This window comes from Paroedura picta, chromosome 16, assembly GCF_049243985.1.
Source record: "Paroedura picta isolate Pp20150507F chromosome 16, Ppicta_v3.0, whole genome shotgun sequence".
Lineage (NCBI taxonomy): Eukaryota > Metazoa > Chordata > Lepidosauria > Squamata > Gekkonidae > Paroedura > Paroedura picta.
In genome coordinates this window covers 17,235,761-17,256,580 of record NC_135384.1, presented here as the reverse complement: position 1 = coordinate 17,256,580, position 20,820 = coordinate 17,235,761, and the positions used below count along the sequence as shown (strand labels likewise).

The 20,820-nt window shown below is 49.4% G+C and overlaps 2 protein-coding genes across 4 annotated transcripts in view; one reads left to right on the top strand and one right to left on the bottom strand.

Annotated features, from left to right (window-relative positions):
• MYBPC2 (myosin binding protein C2) overlaps nt 1-8,756 on the top strand; it is an 84,514-nt gene extending 75,758 nt beyond the window's left edge. For both annotated transcript variants that reach the window (XM_077314300.1, XM_077314301.1), the window contains 6 exons: nt 467-606; nt 4,371-4,530; nt 4,820-4,956; nt 7,811-7,997; nt 8,114-8,156; nt 8,551-8,756. In XM_077314300.1, the coding sequence (XP_077170415.1) occupies nt 467-606; nt 4,371-4,530; nt 4,820-4,956; nt 7,811-7,997; nt 8,114-8,124 (635 nt within the window). In that variant the 3' untranslated portion in view covers nt 8,125-8,156; nt 8,551-8,756. The remainder of the gene's footprint in view (nt 1-466; nt 607-4,370; nt 4,531-4,819; nt 4,957-7,810; nt 7,998-8,113; nt 8,157-8,550) is intronic.
• On the bottom strand, nt 8,709-15,823 carry GARIN5A (golgi associated RAB2 interactor 5A). 2 transcript variants are annotated; one of them, XM_077314303.1, is made up of 5 exons: nt 15,591-15,823; nt 12,738-12,854; nt 12,153-12,331; nt 9,856-10,105; nt 8,709-9,546 (listed from the first exon to the last, which is right to left on the bottom strand). In XM_077314303.1, exons 2-4 carry the CDS (start codon nt 12,831-12,833, stop codon nt 9,856-9,858), a joined length of 525 nt encoding a protein of 174 aa, XP_077170418.1. In that variant the 5' UTR covers nt 12,834-12,854; nt 15,591-15,823; the 3' UTR covers nt 8,709-9,546. The 2 variants fall into 2 exon arrangements, with proteins under 2 accessions (XP_077170418.1, XP_077170417.1); XM_077314302.1 differs by lacking the exon at nt 15,591-15,823 and adding an exon at nt 14,586-14,841.
• Between the last annotated feature and the right edge of the window lie 4,997 nt (nt 15,824-20,820).

Sequence of the window (20,820 nt, the reverse complement as noted above, 5' to 3'; positions counted from 1 at the left end):
GGAGCCCCTGCCAGCGAATGCCCCTAACTTGAGAATGCTGGCAGGGGCTCCTGGGAATTGTAGTCCATGGACATCTGGAGGGCGCCAGTTTGACTACCCCTGGTATAGCCCAATATCAGCAGATCTCAGCAGCTCAGCAGGGGACCTCCAAGGAAAACTCTGCTGAGGAATGCCTCTTCTTTTCCACCTCTTCTTCTCACTTGCCGTGAAAGCCCCTTGCTGGGGTGGCCAGAAGTTGGCTGCAATTTAATGGCACTTTGCAAACAGGCGTGCATCTCCTTTGCAGTAGGGGAAACAGCACATGGTGGGCCTAAGTCACCCTTGGAGGCAGTATGAGAGCTTCCAGGGGCTCAGCGCTCTCCCCTACATCTAACCTAAGCTAGGCACCTCCTCTGAGAAGAGGGCCCTGCGGACTCTGCTTTCTGTTTCTGCAATGCCCTGACCGTGATCCCCGCCTCCCTTGCAGAGAAGCCGGGTCCAGCTCACAATGTGATGGTGAAGGAGGTCTGGGGGTTCAACGCCTTGGTCGAGTGGGAGCCCCCCAAGGATGACGGGAATTCGGAGATCACGGGTTACTCCATCCAAAAAGCGGACAAGAAGACCATGGTAAGACAACTCGCCCCCTCAGCCAAGCTTTCTCGAGAAAGGACACATCTAAACCTTTTTCATAACCTGGTTCGTTTCAGGCCCATGGTTGCCAACTTCTAGGTGGGGTCTGGAGATCTCTCAGAATTCCAGCTGACCTCCAGCCCCAATAGAGAATGGCTGCTTTGGAGGGGGAGGGGGCTGTACAGCATTATACATCACTGAAGTTCCTCCCCTCTCAAATTTCACCCTCCCCAAGCCCCCCCCCCCAAAAAAAAAATCTTCAGGGGTTTCCTAACCTGGAGTTGACAATCCAATGCAGGTCCCAGCTGAAAATGCCTACTGGTGGCAGCTATACATTTTTGGGACGTCCAAGACTGTGGCCACCTCTTCCCAGACCTTGAGTCAGTAGGGAGCATCTTGCCCCTCCACATGCAGAAGGGGCAGTTCCTCCTCTTTCCTCAGCGCTGCTGCAGCTCTCTCTGGTCCCTGGAGAAATCAGGCCTGGATTCACAGGTCCAGCATAAAGGAACAGCTGCGCAGGCTGGCAGGAGGCCCAGAGGGTGTGAGGACCTGAAATGGGGCCTCCTTCCTCCTCCCCCAGCAGAGTGTGGATGAGGTCAACCCCACCCCCTTGTCCTTCTTCTCTCCAGTCATGGCTGTTCCTGCAGGGATCCTGCAGCCTCCAAGCGGGTATTTCCAGGGGTCAGCAATGCAGAGAGATGTGGGGAAGCTCTTTGTGTCTCCTGCACGTGGATGGCAGGGCACTTCCCAGGGACCCCAGCTGAGGTCAGGATTGGGAGGCGGAAGGTGCCATTGAGGCACACGGGACTTAGGGCGACCTGCAGGGGTTTCAAGGCAGGCGACATCCAGAGGTGGCTTGCCATGGCCTGCCTCTGCATCCAGATCCTGGCATTCCTCAGAGGTCTCCCATCCAAATACCAGCCAGGGCTGACCCTGCTCGGCTCCCGAGATCAGGCCAGGCCAGCCTGGGCTATCGAGAGTTCTGTCTGTATTGAAAGGAACTCAATTAGTGCGGACACTTTTCGGAGGAAGAGTTCCCTACTAGCCTGGGGTTTATAATTGACTTGTGGCCAGAATTTAATCCAGGCCAGTTCCAGCTGGGGCACTGGAGAGTTTCACACGTGCTGCGGGGGCAGCATTGTAGAGTGGTTAGAATGATGGACTAGGATCTGGAAGAACCAAGTGCAAATCCGACTCTGCCATAGAAGCTTGCTGGGTGACCTGTGGCCAAGTCATGCACTCTTGGCTTTACCTACCTCACAGGGTTGTTTTTGTGGAGATGAAATGGAGAAGGGGAGAACATTCTCATGCCACTTTGGCTCCCCATTGGGGTATAAATGAAAAAAAAAATTTTAAAATGTATATGCCACATTTCCAAACAACCTGCTTGAGGCAGCTCAATAAGGAAAACAGGATAAAAAAGTCACAACAGCTTAACAGCAACAAAAACACTCATTAAAAAGCCAGCCATTATTTACTGAAGGACATTGAGAGGGCATTATGGGACTGAGATTAATTATTGGTTTCCAGCCAGAGTGTTTCTCCCTCTTTTCCCTGATAGGATTCCAAGACTGTTTTCTGGTAGTTAGAACCCCCATAATGGTCAGCAGAGACAGCTGGGAAGAGAAAATGGCCAGCAAGAGAAGTATATCCTATGCCACTGTAAGGGGCAGTTCATGAACACCTGGTTTCTTTAAATGAAACCAAACAGTACTAAAAGGTACTAAAAGAACTTGCGGATGTAATTTCTGAGCCTCTGTCCATTATTTTGGACAATTCTTGGAGAACAGGTGAAGTGCCAGAAGATTGGTGGTGGGCAAATGTTGTGCCCATCTTCAAGAAGGGGGAAAAGGAGGATCTGGGTAACTACCAGCCCGTCAGCTTGACATCTGTAGCTGGCAAAATTTTGGAACATATCATCAAACAGTCAGTCCTTGAGCAACTAGAGTGGATGACTGTAATTACTAAGAGTCAGCATGGCTTTCGCAAGAACAAGTCATGTCAGACTAACCTTATCTCTTTTTTTGATAAAATTACTACCTTGCTAGATCAGGGGAATGCTTTGAACATAATTTACCTTGATTTCAGTAAGGCTTTTCATAAGGTCCCAAATGATATTCTTATTGACAAGTTGGTAAAATGCGGTATGGATCCTATTACTGTTAGGTGGACTGAGAACTGGTTGACAGATTGCACCCAAAGGGGGCTTGTAAATGATTGGTCATCTTCTTGGAGAGGAGTGACAAGTGGAGTGCCTCGGGGATCTGTCCTAGGCCCTGTGCTGTTCAATATATTCATAAAGGATATGTATGAAGGAATAGTGGGGGTGCTTATTAAATTGGCAGATGATACTAAACTTCAGAAAAGGTGGCATCAGATGCATCTCTGCATAACTTCTCATTTGACCCATAATGTGCATTACCCTGCTGGTGATAAGCACTTAATAGCAGAAAGTCTCCCAAGCTCATCCATACCCTGTCTCTACTTAGGGGTGGACATTTGGTTCATCTAATCCTGGAAAACAAAACACAAATCAATGCTGATTCTGATTTCCACCCCATCCACCCCAGTTTTTGCTGCACAAGGGCTGATTCTGCACTTACTTCGTTTTTTCCGTTGAGGATCCTGCAGAATTCAGAACGATTTGAACTCGGGTCTTCCTCTATCTCCCCCCTCCCATTTAAACAGAAAGTCTTCTGCATTTGATTGGGGAAGCTCAGAGCGGGGAGTGGTGCCAATCACAGCAGGGGTGGGGGTGGAGGTGGGAGAGGATTGGAAACAGCAGAGGAGAGGGAAAGAACAAGAGGCAAATCTCTGCTGAGAGAAGTTAGGGCTTCTGGAGCACAGTCACTTTAAGACAAACCTTGCAAATGGGAACCAGGAAGTCTTTGAACTGATGCCCTGGCCAATCAGGGAAGACTGCTTTGCTACGAGGCCCGGGGAAGGGAGTTTATTTTCACAAAGCAGAAATCTGCACACTTCCTGATGGTGATTTTTCAAATATCAAAGCTTATATCCACTTTGTAGGGTCTCTCTGGATCAATCATGCATGTTGCAGAGGGAAAATTTAAAGCGTCCCAAACCAAAATGGACATCGAATTCAGTGTAGTTGGGAGGGATTCATTCAAACTGCGGTGCAGACTACACGCAGGATTCTTTAGTGTGATTTGGGACCTGAATCATGAAACTCTAATTGATTCGGCTTTTGATTTGGAATTCCTGAATCTTTTTGGCTCCCTTGTAACCTATGGAGCCATTAAAGTCTATGGGGAATATCCTGTCTGTTCAGTGCTCTTGTGGGTGCAGGGTTTGAGATAGAGGCACCAAATTTGTAGCATAGCTGCTGGAGCCTCTTTATAAGTAAACCCACAAGTTTCAAGAGGGTGTCCCCATCCTCCATAGTTTCCTATGGTGGACAAAAGGGGGCAAGACAAAACAAGTCCAGCAGAATCACCAAATCCCTGGGGATTCAACCCAAAAGGGCCAAGTTCACATCAGAGAATCTCTGAAGTTGAAACAGAGGGGAAGGGAGCATTTCTTCAGGGACAGGAGAAACAGTATTAGAGCCCAGCAGCAGAGCCCTGTACCACCCTTTTAATGCTTACAATGGAGCTGAATTGATTTGCGAATTCTGAATCTCACTAAATCTGAACCTTCCAAATTGATCCAAAGTGATTTGGCCTGAACCTTTTGCTCACCCCTTGTTTCTATATAAGACCCCCTCCCTAAATGTACACCTGTCTCTGCTTTCCTTCCTCAAGGAATGGTTCACGGTCTATGAACACAACCGTCTCACTCGCTGCACTGTGTCTGACCTTATCATGGGGAATGAGTACTACTTCCGGGTCTTCAGTGAGAACATCTGTGGCCTGAGTGAGAACCCAGGAGTCTCCAAAAACACTGCTTACATTCAGAAAACTGGTAAGCACATCCCTGAATTGATGACCTGGGTTTCTTCCATGCTCGGAGAGGAGAGCCTGTAGGCATTTTGCAGGAAGGCTTGGTTGTCATCTCAACCCAAAGGAAAAATTGATGCGGCATCCTCTTTTGATTGTCTGGTGAGCTAATGGGTTAGAAGACATTTCAAGATATTTTCTGAGGAAAGGGCCCTTGTAGGATGCCTCGGAGAAGCACTTCGAATTCTAGGGCTGCAGGGTTCATGGGACTCTCCCGCAGGATATCTCCCTTTCTTGTTTCCCATTCCCTCCAGGAATCGTCTGTAAACAGATGGACTACAAAGAACATGACTTCCGCATGGCCCCCGTGTTCCTGACGCCACTGGTGGATCGGACCGTGGTGGCTGGCTATACCACCGCCCTCAATTGTGCTGTGAGGGGACACCCCAAAGTATGTCTTGAGTGAGGGAATGGAGTCGGATGAAATGGGGTGCTTGGGAGGGGTGTCAGATTGGGAGACCCAGGGCTGTGAGGCAACAGGATGAAGGGAAAACAAAACGGGGGAGTGGATGGGTGAGATGACACCGGTGGTCTACTTTTTATTTGTTTTATTCGTTTGGAAAGAACGTGGTAAGAGTCAAGTAAGCCTCATCGGTATCCAAAACAGAGGGCTCTTTTGCCCCGCATTGAGCAACAGACCTTCAAACCTCTACTGCCAATTGACACCTGGCAGATGATTTTTGATAAGCCGTTAATGTAATCAAGGCACATGGTGTGAACCAGTAGATTTTAAATAGTTTCCATTCTTGTTTTCCAACGTTTGTGCAAATGCCAGTCTGGCAGCTGTCAAAATATGTAACAGAAATTCTTGAACTCTAGCAGGTGCTAATGCTTTTACGTAGTCAAGAGGAGGAATCCAGAGATCTGCTGTACATTGCATTCCCAAGCCTCATCAGTGACGGCTACAGCTGTTTCCCAGGATTCTCTAGCATGACCTCAATATACACTACAATCAGGCTAGTCAAACTGCGGCCCTCCAGATGTCCGCGTACTACAATTCCCATGAGCGAATGCTGGCAGGGGCTCTTGGGAATTGTAGTCCATGGACATCTGGAGGGCCGCACTTTGACTAACCCTGCGCTACATCATCATTACCCACCCTTAAGTCTTGCTGTAATCAGGTTCATATATTAAACCAAGCTGCAGGCTTCCAGCAGCATGAGGCATTCAGATTTCAAGGGGTTTTTTTTTGGGGGGGGGGGGGAGGGCAAGATGGGATATGCTGCTATCCTGGCCTTAACCAAATACCTGGTGGAAGAACTCCGTCTTGCAGGCCCTGAGGAACTGATTCAGGTCTGTCAAGGCCCTCAGCTCTTCTGGGAGCTTATTCCACACCAGGTAGGGGCCAGGACCCAAAGACCAGGGACAACCAATCCATTGGTGCTAGAAGAGCAAGGAGCTCTCCAGGGGGGCATAGGCAGACAGGGGTCCCTCAGATGTGCTGGACCCAGACCGTGGATGGCCTTAAAGGTCAAAAACAATACTTTGAGCCATACCTGGAATTCAACTAGCAGCCATTGCAGCTGCTTCAGCACAAGCTGGAGGTGGGCTCTCCAAGGTGTTCTTAGCACCTGCGTTTTGGACCAGCTGCAATTTCTGAGTCAGTGACAAGGGTAGGCCCGGGTAGAGTGAGTTACAGAAGTCTAGTCTGGAGAGGACTGTAGAATGGGCCACAGTGGCCAGGTGCTCCAGGGTCAGGTAGTGGACTAGTAGCTCTGCCTGGTGAAGATGGGAAAACACTGACTGAGCTACTCTGGTGATCTGAGCCTCCCTGGAGAGGGAAGCATCAAAGATCACACCGAGGCTCCTGGCAGACAGGGCAACCTGAAGCTGCATAGCATCCAGTCTGGGTAGGCGTGCTTCCTGATCTGAACCTTTCCTACCTAACCATGGGACCTCCATTTTGGAGGGTTGAGTTTCAGGTGACTCTGTTTTAGCCAAATCATCACTGCTTCCAAACATCTGGCCTATGTTTCCGGGGAGGTAGAGCTGGGCGTCATCTGCATATTGATGACAACCTAGCCCAAAGCGCTGGACCAGTTGGGCCATAAAGATGTTAAACAATGTGGGGGAGAGAATCACGCCCTGTGGAACCCCACGGGGGAGCTGAAAAGCCCGCAACTTGTTCTCCCCCACTGCAACCTTCTGACCGCAGCTCTGGAGGGAGGAGACCAGCCAATGTAAGGCTGTGTGAGGCGATGAACAAGAAGCTCAGGGCCTACTACTGCTGATGAAACACTGCTGACACTTCAAGCAGCACCCGCAGCGCCAATCTGCCTTGATCCAGCTGGCACCAGAGATCGTCCATCAGGGAGACCAGTGCCATCTCCACCCCATGGCCAGGATGGAAGCCAGACTGGAAAGGATCAGGGACCGAAGCCTCCTCCAAATATGCTGAAAGCTGGTCCATGGTGGCACTTTCAGTCCCCTCCCCCAGAAATGCCAGATGGGAAATGGGGCATCAATTGGCTGGGTCCTGGGGATCCAGTGATGGTTTTTTCCAGCAGTGGACGTACCACGTATTGAAGGTCCTGAGTTGAGTGTAAACTGGTTTTTAATGCTTTAATCCTTTTTTGTATTAAACGTTGGGAGCCGCCCTGAGCCCTCGGGGAAGGGCGGCATAAAAATGCAAAAATTAAGTAATTAATTAAAAAGAACCATTCTGGTTGGCTACATTTGAGCATTTCTAACTCTGAAAAAAAAGCCTTGGGGGAATAAAGATTCAGGGATTAAAAGTAAAAGAGAAATACCGATAGAATCAAGAGATCGGAAGATAATCAGTTATAGCAAGGTCACTTAATTATTGTACCCAGCTGGCATCAATATTTCACTCCACAGCTTTGGCTTCAGCCTTTAGGAGTTTGTGCTGCAGAAACCTCTTGGAAAGGGCTGCCAGCAGGTACAGCCGCATCTCCCTCTATTACCGCTAACAGGAGAGAGCCTTATCTTTCTGTGGAGAAATGGGCCCCATTGCTGGGAATCCTCTACAAACTGTGCCTCATTTATTTAAAAAGTGACACACATTTTCAATTTCACAGCTTAAAAAATTGCAAATTCTGAAATCAGGTTTTTGCACATTGTAAGGTTTGTACAAATCTTCCTGGATGAAACGGATTGCTCTGGGGCATGGGAGGTGCTAGAACTGAGTCCACGACGAGGACTTTGGAATTAGGATGAGGATGGTGGCCACGATTAGGTTTCAATTGGCTCCCTTTTAAACTCTCCCTGTCTTTGTCTGTTCCCAGCCCAAAGTGATCTGGATGAAGAACAAAATGGATCTCAGTGGGGACTCCAAGTTCCTCCAGAAGAACAGCCAAGGGGTGCTGACCCTCAACATCCGCAAGCCGAGCCCTTTTGACAGCGCCACCTACTCCTGCAAGGCCATCAACGAGCTGGGCGAAGCCTTTGTGGAGTGCAAGCTGGAGGTCAAAGGTGAAAAGAGGGGATGGGCTGAGAACGTCTTCTCTTTGGGGAAGTGGCACCCTCCCTCTCCCTCGAACGCCCACGAGAACCCCTGCCTAACACTCTCTCTTTCTGTCCTTCCCCAGCACCCCAGTAATCTTCTCGCCACAACTGCCAGGGCTGAAGAGGGTAGGTAGCCGCCATCCCATCCCAGCCATCCCTTCCTGTTGTGTGCAGGGAAGACACACAGAGCCCTTTGGATTTCAATCATATTTTGGTTTTAGAAGCAACTTGGTGTAGAAATATATGGGTTCTTGTTTTTGGGGCAGGGGGCTGAGCATGTGGCTTGTGTGGGGGTGTGTGGGGGTGTGTGTGTGTGGGTGGACTATGGGTTTCATACCAGGGAGAAAAATTACTTTGTGGAAGGGGATGAGTCAAAATCCAGAAACAGAATGCATAAACCATGTTTCAGGGATTTGTGTGTGTTCAGGGAGGTTTGGTGTGGAGGGAATTGGCTGGGTGAATTCCCTTGCTGGTCTCAAAAGAGTCAACACTGTTGAACCCTGCTCTGCTCTCCCCCCAGCTCACAAATGACCTTTTCATCATGGGGTCCCATCCTACATGTGCTGCAGGGGGGCATCAAGGTGTTCATCTCCCTCCACCAAAGAGCAAGCCAGACATCTTGCGCTCGGATTGAAGCCACTACCATATAGCAGCCAACTGCCTTGTATCTGTCTGAGTGTCTGTCCGGTTGATTGTTGTATCAATAAAGTGACCTTGATGGGACAATCTATGCATCTGTCCAGCTTCCTAGAAAGACTGGGGACTGGCAGTGGAAGGAGGCTCAGCTGTGGAAATGATCTTGGCTTGGGTGTTGAGGGGAGGCTGGTCTAAGCATGAATACAAAACACTGTTTATTAGGAGCAGCCAGGGGGAGATTGTCTTCTTGGTAGGGTGGTAGCAGCAACTTCTGCAAAGTGGAATGTCCAAGACCAAATAGCCTGATAATGAGGTCCACCTGGTCTTCGTAGGGTTATTGGAGCAACTTTCTACAAGGAGCATGGAGGTACGAGATCGAAGAGGCTGCCACCAAAGGCAACCCTGACTTCTCTGTAGGGTCATTGCAGCAACTTTCTCTTGGGAGAAATCATGTCAAAGCCTGTGCAGCTGGCCTGCGAGGGCAGCCTTATGTTCTTTGTAGGGTTATTCCAGCAACTTCCCGTAAGAAGGATTAGTGTCCAAGTCTGAGAAGCTGCTTGTGAGGGCAGTCTTGTCTCTTTCGTAACAGTAACCTGCTGCATGGAGGGATGTTGTCCAAGACTGAGGAGCCAGGCTTTGAGGGCAACCTTGTCTCCTTCATGGTAGCAACTTCCCACAGGGGACGACTGGGGTCCAAGCCCAAGGAGGATCCCTGCTGTGGCAATCTTGTGTCCCTTGTCGCATCACGGAAGGCACTTCTTGCAAGAATGAATGGCCTCTGAGCCTGATGAGCCAGTCTTGCATGAGTTCTTCAGGCTGGATAGCCCGAATTCCCTTAAGCCTCCTCGTCCTTTCCTGGGCTGCCCACTCATATTTTCTCCTATGGAAAGAGGGACAAACATGGAAGCAGTCAGGCTGAGGCATTCTGGGGTATCCAGAATTGTTGAAAGGACCTGAAACTAGGCCTCACATCGCTTCTTACTTCCCCCACTAAGGTCTGTGGCTGGTTGCTCTGCAGGTCTCCCTTTCTGTCTGTGTTCTCCCGGAAGATCCAACGGCCACTCCCCCGGGCCTCATTGCCTCATGGTCTCCCGCTCCCAAAGAGCACTCATGATGCACTTCATGGGTCTTACAGCCACCCACATGGGTATGAGGAGGTGGTCCCCAGAACATTTATTCTCTGGCTTACCTATGACGAATTCCCGGACAAATAACGGCGGGGGTAGTTTGGGTACACCTGCTGATAGCTGATGGGGGCATCTGTGCGGTAGAATCTCAGCCGGTACAGCAGCCGTACCCACTGTCCGAAGACGTAGTCCAGTTTTTGAGGATGGCCCAAAAGCTGCAGGTAGAATTTGCGGCCATTGGCCAGGCACACTTTCAACTGGTGCCGGTTCGCTTCATGAACGTAGATCCGGACAAACTTCAGAGGCATGAGTCTGTTAGGTAGGAGGAAGGTGTGTCAATAAAGGGGCCAAAAAAACAACACCCTGCCCTGCTGCCTGGTCTCAGTTTGTGACTGTGCTGTCTGATATCCCTGTTGTCCTACAAGGCTTTCTGTCTATGGGCCAAGAAGAATCCACAAGAATAGAAGCTCCTCTTAGCAGAGGCTCCTAATTTGTGGCAGACACCCCCCCCTCCTTAACACCAAAGCTAGAGGCCCCTTTAGAAAACACCTTGTGTCTGCCACGGCTGTACTGGGACTCTCCCAATTTCTTACTGGCCCCGCATACCAAGCAGGCCACATCCTGGATGTGATCTTTGGGGGGCGGGGATACATGTTGGTCTGGTGTCATCAGCTAGAGTGCCCTGGTAGGACCATCCTGCCCTTAAGGCTCAGATCAGTAACCTGCTCACTCCCTGTACTGGTGGAGACCCTGCACTGGCCCAAGGAGACCTATGGATCCAATTGCCCCACCACGCACAGCCAGCTCACAAGGGTCCCTTTGCACCAGCCCGAGGAAGGGTTTTAAAGGGAAAGTTGTGCTCCAAAGGGGCCCGCCATCTGGTGGACGTTTCCTCTGAAGAGGCAGGCTTCCTGCTCCTCTCTCTGGGGGCAGAAATCCCAGTGTGGGAGCAGCTGACCCTGTCCCCCACTGCAGCTCTTGAGCATGGTCACTGTCCTTCTTTTGCAGACCAGAGGGCTCCTCCTGGGCTTCCTGGCCTTTGGATTATGGAAACCTGCAACTTGCAAAACTGGCCCCTCAGGCTGTCCCTTGATCTGCAGCAAATGCCAGGTGATTTTACTGAACTCCGTCCCATGAAAACCTTTGATGACCCAGATTCCTCTGTGAAATAGGCAGGACATTCCCTCCTGCCAGTTGGCGACCTGGAACTATACTCTTTCCACTGTGTTTTTTTTTCTCTTTGCATCTGCCTGTGTGTAAACCAACTGGGAATAGCACTTTGCACATCTGACAAATGTGTTGTTGCCTTTGCACCCTTATGCCACAATATATCTGCGAGTCTTTAAGGTGTGACAATTTTATTTTGCCTTGGCTGTTAACAGAGCAGCACAATTACTCCCCTGGATTCCACCAGCATCTGTTTCTGAGACTGTGGTAAGATCCTGAGGTCTCCTCAGTTTGCATTAGCCGGGACAGTTTTTTTCTGTGTACATCTACTGGGGGAAAAACCCGGGGACCGCTCTGGGCATGCGGAGAGGGACTTTCCCATCGCTGGATCATCATAGCCACAGTCACAGGAGAAACTTCCAGCCAGCAGCACACTTCCCCCTTGGAAGGTTGCCAGCTCCTGGTTTATACATTTTTTTAATTCATTAGGTTTTCTTTAGTTGCTACTCACCCAAAGGGTCTCTTGATGACTTACCTTAAAACCAGTAAAGTAAAAAAACAACATAAAAACAAATAACCAAATATAAAATAGTATCATTAAAATACATGGCTATCACCACACCACTATTAAAATGGCCTCAACATCTGGTTACCTTCCAAAAGCCAACCAGAATAATACAGCCTGAGAGTGCTTCCCACAGGGGCGGGGCCACAAGTGAGAAGGCCGTTCCCCTGTAGACGGCTGACTGAGCCATCCTGGGGCTGCACCTGCAAAAGGCCTGTAGATGCTGAATGAAGGACATTAACCAGACATTTGTGGGTGGATCCTGGAGAGGACAGACTGGCGCATATAATTAGCATTTCTAACTCAAGGTTGGGAAATACCTGGAGAGTTTGGGGGCAGAGTCTGAGAAAGGTGGGGCTTGGGGGAAAGGAGGGGCCTCATAAGGGTATAATGCCCGCCCTCCGATGCAGTCATTTTTCTCCAGGGGTCCTGATCTCTGTCTTCTGGAGATGAGTTGCACTTCTGGAGATCTCCAGTCTGCACCTGGAGCTTGGCAACCACAGGTATAACGCCATAGCTGTTCCCTATAACCTTGAGATCAGCTGAAATCCCAAGAAATGCCCAGGCTCCACCTAGAAGTTGGCAATCCCAGCCCCAGGAGAGAAAAGCATCACTGTCCAGACTCACGCAATAAGTTGCAGCTCTTCTCTCTTGATCAGCTTGGGCTCCGGATGCTCACAGGTGCATTCTTCCATTGGGTATTCAATGGGCCGGGCCAGCAGCAGGAGGTCAGGCAGCTCCAAGCTGTGGCTGCTGGCCGCAATTCCCACCGTGACCCTATTGGCGACTTCCCCAGATCTTGTGACCTGGAAGGAGAGAATCACCTTGAAGGGCTTCTTCTACCACGAAGAACAATCAGTGGGAAGACTGACGAGAACAATCGCACGGCCGAAATTGTACCACACACTGCAAAAATAGCACCATTGATGTGGCTGCTAGACCCCTTTCAGGGGATCTGCATACAGAGGCAGTCAACTTCCGGATACCAGTGTGAGGAGGCAGCATGAGGGACTCCGTATCTCACTTGTGTGGCCCTTCAGGGCAACTGGTTGGCCACGGTGCTCAATAAGATGCTAGACTTGGTGGATCATGGGTCTGACCCAGCAAGGCTCTTCGTACATTTTTATAACCCCCAAATCAGTCTAATGGTCGCAGCAGCCCTGTCTGGCCGCCAGGATCCTTTACTTCCAGCTCCCTTCCCCTGCATCTCACCTGGACAAAATTACTCTCAAACAAGGGACAGTCCTTCAGTTTCCCATATTCCCCACTGGCTAGGCATTTCTGCAGATCTCCCACCGGAAAATTCATTTGGCTGGTGAAGTCTGAAACCTGTTGGTGGAAACAGAGGGAAACACGAGACCGTGTTGGAGTGCTGCTCTGAGCACCTAGGAAAAGTCCAGATCTTTGCAGTGGGCCCCGGCCTGCTCCCTTTCGGCTTGACTTCCTGGGAGGGGCGTCTGCTCAAAGTTGGCCCCAGTTAGTATTTGCATGGGAGACCCTCAAGGAATACCAGAAGCGGGCAATGGCAAACCTCCTCGGAATGCCTCTTGCCCTGAAAACCCTGCAGGGTTGCCTGTCCTGCCTCTGTGGAGGGACCCTGGCATTCCCACCCCAACACCCACCAGGGCTTAGTGTCCGAGGCCTGGCGTGATCAGTCTCATCTGGCCTTGCCAAGTGGGGGTTTTCCTTCTTCCAGTCTCTCTATTTCAGGGGTAGTCAACCTGTGGCCCTCCAGATGTCCGTGGACTACAATTCCCATGAGTCCTTGCCAGCAAATGCAGGTCCTTAAATGCTGGCAGGGGCTCATGGGAATTGTAGTCCATGGACATCTGGAGGACCACAGGTTGACTACCCCTGCTCTATTTTGTTTGTATTTCCTTTCAAAATTATTTCAAGGTTTTGTTGAATTTCCAAAACTCTGCTTGCATTTCTCTCAGAAGGTCCCTTGTTCTTGTTTGCTACCATTTCCTTTTTTTGTTGAGCTCTAATGTGGCAAAATTATGAAATCTGATCCAAGCACATATAATGACCGTCACACCAACACAACTAGCTCCTGATTTTTTCCCCAATTCTATGCAATTAACTAAATCACCAGATCCAGAAAAGGCAACTAGAGACCAAAATGAATCTATAAATAATTAAATCGTACCACATGATAATGAAGAATATTAATATACAATTACAGAGATCAATACATGGTTAAAATCATAATAAACAGGAACTCCTTCAGTGCTAATTCATCTTCACATGCTTAATCAAAATTATTTTCTCAACAAATAAAACAATAATAGATAATAAATGAATCAGTAATTCACATCAGTAGAAATCTAAAATTCATCTCCCGGGTATAATTAATTAATCGTGACCAGTAGAAGCTAGAAGCAACTTAACTATCTATTAAATATTTAGATTTCTTTCAATTTTCTTCTGCCTGTAGTTCCTCCCTGTGTCCTTAAGAAGTGCACTAGTTATTACTTGATTCCATGGATAAAACAGCCAATTTCAACCAGTACATTTGTTTTTGTTTATACTGCCCTTCCCTACAGCTCTGGGCGGTTTACATAAAACATTTTGGAACATTTACATAGAACCCTATCAAAATCAATATAGCAATATGCCAGTTCATTCATTCAGTAAAATTGGGCCATCAGCCTTTGGGGGGTAACTGAAGATCTGGGATTATGACTGATCTCCAGGCAACAGAGTTTGGGTCTCCTGGAGAAAGCGGCTGTTTTGGAAAAAGGACTCCAAGGCCTTATAGCAGGGGTAGTCAAACTGCGGCCCTCCAGATGTCCATGGACTACAATTCCCAGGAGCCCCTGCCAGCGAATGCTGGCAGGGGCTCCTGGGAATTGTAGTCCATGGACATCTGGAGGGCCGCAGTTTGACCACCCCTGCCTTATAGCCCCTGGAGATCCCTCCACGGCCCAAACCTTCCCCCCTCCCCAGACTCAACCCTTCAAATCTCCAGGAAATTTCCAACCCAGAGCTGGCATCCCTCAAGCAGCTGCAGCAAAACTCAAAGTCTTCAATAGAAACCATGACGACACCTGATTGTACCTCAATAAGCTCCAATAAGGGCCAGCCTTTGATGTTGCTCTCTCAGGCTTGACCAAGAGATGTCTGAGAGCAGCTGGCCCCTCCCAGCGGTCAGCCAGCTGTTTGCAAACGTTGCTCCTCCCTTCGCCACTACATCAGGGCCGGCTTCCTTATAGTGCCCTGGACCCCACAGAGCCCGGCCGGAGCAGGTGGTCTCGCTCAGCACGGGCTGGAGTCCCCCCCCCCCCTCTGGCTCCAGCAGGGTGCAGCAAGCACACTTCCCTATTGTGCCTCAGGGACAGAGGAGGGCAGGGCTGGTTTTATGATGCATTCTGTTATGCTGTTTTGATTGTTAGCCGCTTAGGTGGCCCTGCCTGGGCAGGCAGGTGGGGGAGACACACTGTAAATGTCGAGTTGCCAGCTCCGCGTAGGGAAATACCTGGAGATTTTGGGGGTGGAGCCTGAGGACGGCTTTTGGGAAGGGGAGAGACTTCAATGAGGGCATCATGCCATAGAGCTCACCTTCCAAAATGGCCATTATCTCCAGGTGAACTGATTCCTGTTGTTCCTGAGTTGGTTTTTAGACGCCAGAGACCCGAAGGAATCTCAAAGGAGTCTCAAACCCTTGCTTAGAAGTTGGTGCTCCTAACCACTAGACCACGCTGTAATAGGAAAAGACCCCCAGCTACCACCTGGTTGTTCGCAACTCCACTGGAGTTCTTGGCATTCTAGGCCCAATCTAGAGCTTGGAAACCCAAGTCACAAAGTTCATAGCCCAGTACTTTTGTGGGTCTCTAAGGTCTCAAAACCACTCTTACACTGCAGACCAACACAGCGACCCTCTGGACCAAACAAACCATCTTCAAACCTTATTACAGTCGTTCAGACCAAGTAATATGAAGTTAATACATAAGAGACCAAAAGAATATGGTCATTTAATAAGATACAATTTAAAACAGATCATAAAATAGAATTTAAAATTATGCTACTTTAGAGCATTTGGATTTTTATGGCAACAGCACAAACCTCACAAACAGACTTTCTGGTCGGAAGACTGAATAAATGAGAGAGCCGAATTCTCCTGATTCAATAAGCTCCAGAAGATATAAGCTCCAGAAGAAAGCTTCAATAAAGCTCCAGAAGAAATAAGCTCCAGAAGAAAGCTTCAATAAAGCTCCAGAAGAAAGCTTCAATAAGCTCCAGACGAAAGCTTCAATAAAGCTCTTCAATAAGCTCCAGAAGAAAGCTTCAATAAAGCTCTTCAATAAGCGCTCTTCAATAAGCTCCAGAAGAAAGCTTCAATAAAGCTCTTCAATAAGCTCCAGACGAAAGCTTCAATAAAGCTCTTCAATAAGCGCTCTTCAATAAGCTCCAGAAGAAAGCTTCAATAAAGCTCTTCAATAAGCGCTCTTCAATAAGCTCCAGAAGAAAGCTTCAATAAAGCTCGCTTCAATAAAGCTCTTCAATAAGCGCTCTTCAATAAGCTCCAGAAGAAAGCTTCAATAAAGCTCTTCAATAAGCGCTCTTCAATAAGCTCCAGAAGAAAGCTTCAATAAAGCTCTTCAATAAGCTCCAGACGAAAGCTTCAATAAAGCTCTTCAATAAGCTCCAGACGAAAGCTTCAATAAAGCTCTTCAATAAGCTCCAGAAGAAAGCTGCAACTTCCTGATCAGCGGTTAGGCTGTATGAAGCCACCCAAAGACACTTGGCTATGAGTCTGCTGAAAAAGGCAATTATGACAATTAAAGCCATGTCCCACCTCAGGGACATGGCTTTAATTGTCATAATTGCCTTTTTCAGCAGACCATGTCCCACCTCCTAGCAACCAACTGCCACTCAGCTGTTAAGCAGCCAATAAGGAGAGTGGGGGGGATAGATGGGGGAAGCAGAGCCCACCCCTCTCTACAGCTTCCTCTATACTAAACCAAGGAGAGCCCCTCCCCTGCAGACCTGTAGAGGCCATTTTCCTAGCCAACGTTGACATGGTCTGCTGGGAAGAGATGCCTTTTACATTCATTCATTCATTCATTCATTCATTCATTCATTCATTCATTCATTCATTCATTCCCTTAGGTTTCTATACCGCCCTCCCTTGCGGCTCATGGCGGGTTTATATAGGGATAAGTACAATGTAATTCAATAACATTGAGCAGAACACTAGTAACAGTGGATTCAGTAACTAGTGATAACAATTCTAATAACATTTCCATATAAAGATTCTGATACTAATAATGGCAACGTTAGCCTGTTAATCTCATAGGTTGGTTAGTTCGGGATTCAGTTTATGGGGAGATTTTTGGGGGCCCAGTAGTTGTTGCTGTTTCGGTCAGCATCATTCCTTCTATGTCACCGTGAGTCTGACGAATAATAATAATATTTATTTTTAGAACCCACCCTCCTTAAACGTTCATGATGGATTCAACAATCAATAAAAATATAAAATCCTATAAGTACCACAAAAACATTCTGTTTCCATAGCCCCATTGGGGGCTCACAGTGGGGATGGAGAGCGGGGGTGTATCCAGTACACAGGTAGGGGGGACACTGTTCTTGTGTGCATTCTCAAACTGGGAGACTACATAGCTCTTTCCCTTGGAGACGGGATGAATCTCAATGGAACAGGGATGAAGAACAGCTCTACCAACTGAGGTCAACACCAGGGGTAGTCAAACTGCGGCCCTCCAGATGTCCATGGACTACAATTCCCAGGAGCCCCCTGCCAGCAAATGCTGGCAGGGGGCTCCTGGGAATTGTAGTCCATGGACATCTGGAGGGCCGCAGTTTGTCTACCCCTGGTCAACACTATCCAGTGTGACATGGATTGGGCTGAGCCTGCTCACCCCCTAGCAGAACCCAAAAAGCAAATGAAGAGCTTTTTTGACTTCCAAAATTGTTTTTTCCTATGTCAATAAAGCAATAAAGACAATGTGACAACCAATCAATGTAGTGTTCTTTCTGCTTCGGTTGTGGGCTATATGATATCCTGTGCCAGATGGGATGCTGACACCTTCTTAGGCAAAACTGGTAGGCTAAGCCTCAAGACCACATGATTAGGATACAATTCTATAAAGGGATAGGCTGTCCACAAAGCGGCCAATTCCCTTACATGTCTAGCTGACATCATGGTGACTAGGCACACTGAGAGTCAGCAATCATATGCTGCAACTCCCCAAAAACTCAAAGGGGCCCTTTGTGTTGGGGCAACACAACTGATAATGACCATTGTGACACCATGAATGGTTTTGGAGGGAATAAATTCCAAAGCCCCTCTAGGAATTGCTTAGAAGCTGGGCGAGAAAACAATGTTTTATCCTCTACTTTTGGATAATAAGCTCACAGAGCAGCCAAATACACCTTCAGAAATGATGCCAACATTCTCCTGTGTTTAAGGGTAAGCAGGTAGCTGAATATCAAAAGTATTGGACAGGCCGCAGGTACTATGCTCCGCGTACATGACCAACCCTGTGAAAGTGACCGCTCCACACATTTTACCACTTCACACCATAAGATTTCCTTGGGGATAATCACCTGGCATTCAAAAGCACATGAGCTACCTAAATTCAACAGCCTTGCTGTCCACTTGAGTCCACTCAATGGAACAGGGATGAAGAACAGCTCTACCAACTGAGGTCAACACCAGGGGTAGTCAAACTGCGGCCCTCCAGATGTCCATGGACTACAATTCCCAGGAGCCCCCTGCCAGCTTGAGCTCTTTCCGAAGTAAAATCGGTTGTAGGGGCAGATGTATGAAATTCCTCCACTTGAGCTCTTTCCGAAGTAAAATCGGTTGTAGGGGCAGATGTATGAAATTCCTCCCAGACAATTCCAGAAGAGTTGGGAACCAATGCTGCCTGGCCCATAAAGATGCTGTCAGAATGCACCATGGGAATTCCTCTTTGACCTTCATCAGGGCCCTAGGAGAAGATCTGCTGTAGGTGTAGAGATTTGCCAAGTGGGGGGATGTAAAATCTCTCACCAATCGCTCAGGGCACAAACTGTCCTGCAAGTGCTGAGGAAGGAGGCTACGCCTGAAAATCTTGTGGCTGCTGTTTTCACATCATCACAGCTAAATGATTATACTCCTGTGTCTTCTTTGATTTACCCTGGGGCTACCACTACTCATCTGGTGGAGAAAGATGAGTTCCCTCCACAGACTATGAATATGTGGCTTCTGCATGCTTCCAATAGAAGTGGTAGGGCAAATTCCATCTGCACCCTCCAGATGTCCATGGACTACAGTTCCCATAAGCCCCTGCCAGTGAATGCACCTGTGCATGTGCGCCAATGCTAAAGCACCCAACCCTAGTTTGGAGTTGTTTGATGCAACCACCAAATCAAGCCACTTTGCTGTACGCAGCATCTGTTCTGTAGAAAGTGTGAAGTCTTCACTATGAGACGCCAGATCTTTTTGCCTAAGAATGGTTCTGAGGAAGGTCCTGAATCCTACCCAGTTATGGCACCTGCCATCTGGGCACCTTTGGCTCCAGAGAGCAGGGAGAGAACAGGATGGGCTAAAATCTCCTGATCATGAATAGATTCCAAACTCAGTTCCAAAGGAATACGTGGTTGGTGCCATCCATCTCACTCCTGTGCTGGAGATGGTCACTAAATGCGTAGCCTTGTGACAGCAGAGGTGGCATGGAACCACACTAGGGAACGGGGAGATGGATGCCCTTTGGGAGGCCTGGGATCTGGTCCTGCCCCAGTTCCAAGTCACTATTTGATCTGGAAGGAGGAGGTGAGCGATGCGGAGATGGAGTTTGAGTTTCTACGTCCTTCCGTTTTGATGGAACGGATGGCTTCTTAACAGCAGCAATGACCTTACTCCTGCTGCCTTGACCTGGAATGTGCCTTCTTCAGTGGGGTTTCCGAGGCCCGGCGTTCCGTAGAATGAACCAGGGAGTGGACCCGAGGGGGACCGAGATGCACGAGGGTGGACTCTTAAGGCAGTCAGTTTCCACAGGCAGCATAGCTGGTGAAGATGGACCTGGTTCTGCCTGGTCACCAAGGAGGCCACGGCTGCCCCCCACAAACGGGCCTTAAGATGGGCTGCTCGATCGGAGCACGCCTTGGCCTTAGGAGCAAACTGACGTCAGACCTTGCACCTGCTGACGCTGGGGATTTCTCCACAATAGGGAATGCTCATCCGACCGAGTCATTTTATCCTGCACTGCTGTCGTGGTTCGGTCCTTGGTGGCTTGGGAACCAGACCGAACCCCGCCATCAGAGGCGCCCGCGATCACGGAGGTAGGGCATGGTGATCACAGGCAAGCCGGCAGCTGGGCGCCCCACCCGATCGTTGAGGTGGCAATGGCCGCTAAAGAACCTCAATGTCCCCCTCCACCTTTTGACAAGGGCCCGGAGATGGCCCTTTGTTCCAGGAAAATGGGCCATCGGGAACCCCGGAAAACCTCGCATATGTGCATGAGTCATGATTGTATCAGCATGTTCCCTCCGGAAGTACTGGGTGGGGCAATACAGCCAAAGGAGGTGGGTTTTGTATAAAAGAGAGCTTCCACCTGGAGTTCGGTGGAAGCTCTTACTCCATACCAGCGGACTCCACGTTGCTGAAATAAAGCTTGTTCCTGTTGTATCGTTCACCAGGCCTGGCGTGACGTTTTCTTCAAAGGGCACCCTGTTTTTTCAGTTAGCAAGCGGGTTCCCGACATCGTAAGAGCTTCCCACCGAACTCCAGGGTCGGCATCGCATCCGAGCGCTTATCGGGACGGATCCAGAGATGGCGTTTTCAAGCAACGAGGCGGTCTCGACCCCCACGAACCCCGGGAACATGGGTTTAATGTCCCCGGGAGATTTCCTCCGAAAATCGGGGGGCCAGGAGCAGCTGTCCGGGACCCCGAGACCCTCGGCAGCGGCGGCCAAGGGAAGGCGCCGGGCCATGGGGTTCCCAAGCACGGCGGGGAGCGCGCCGAGGTCTGGGGGGTTGGCCCCAACCTGGGACACCCAGCTGAGGCAGGCGCTTCGCCCGGTAAGACCTGAGGAATCCCTAGAGGACCTGCGGCGGGCCATGGCGGACTTGGCCAGGCGCTTGCAGGCAGCTGAAGCCCGTGAGCAAGCTCGGGCCGGGCCCGGAGGGACTGGTAATACAACGGCGGAGGGGATCGCGTCGAGTGAGGACGCCTCCAGCGACGAGGACGAGCCCGGTACTGGTGAGCGGGCCCCGGACCCCGACCCGGAGCAGTTTTCAGTCCCGAGTAGGCGAGACGGCCAGCGGAGAGGCGAGACAGCAGAGGATCTC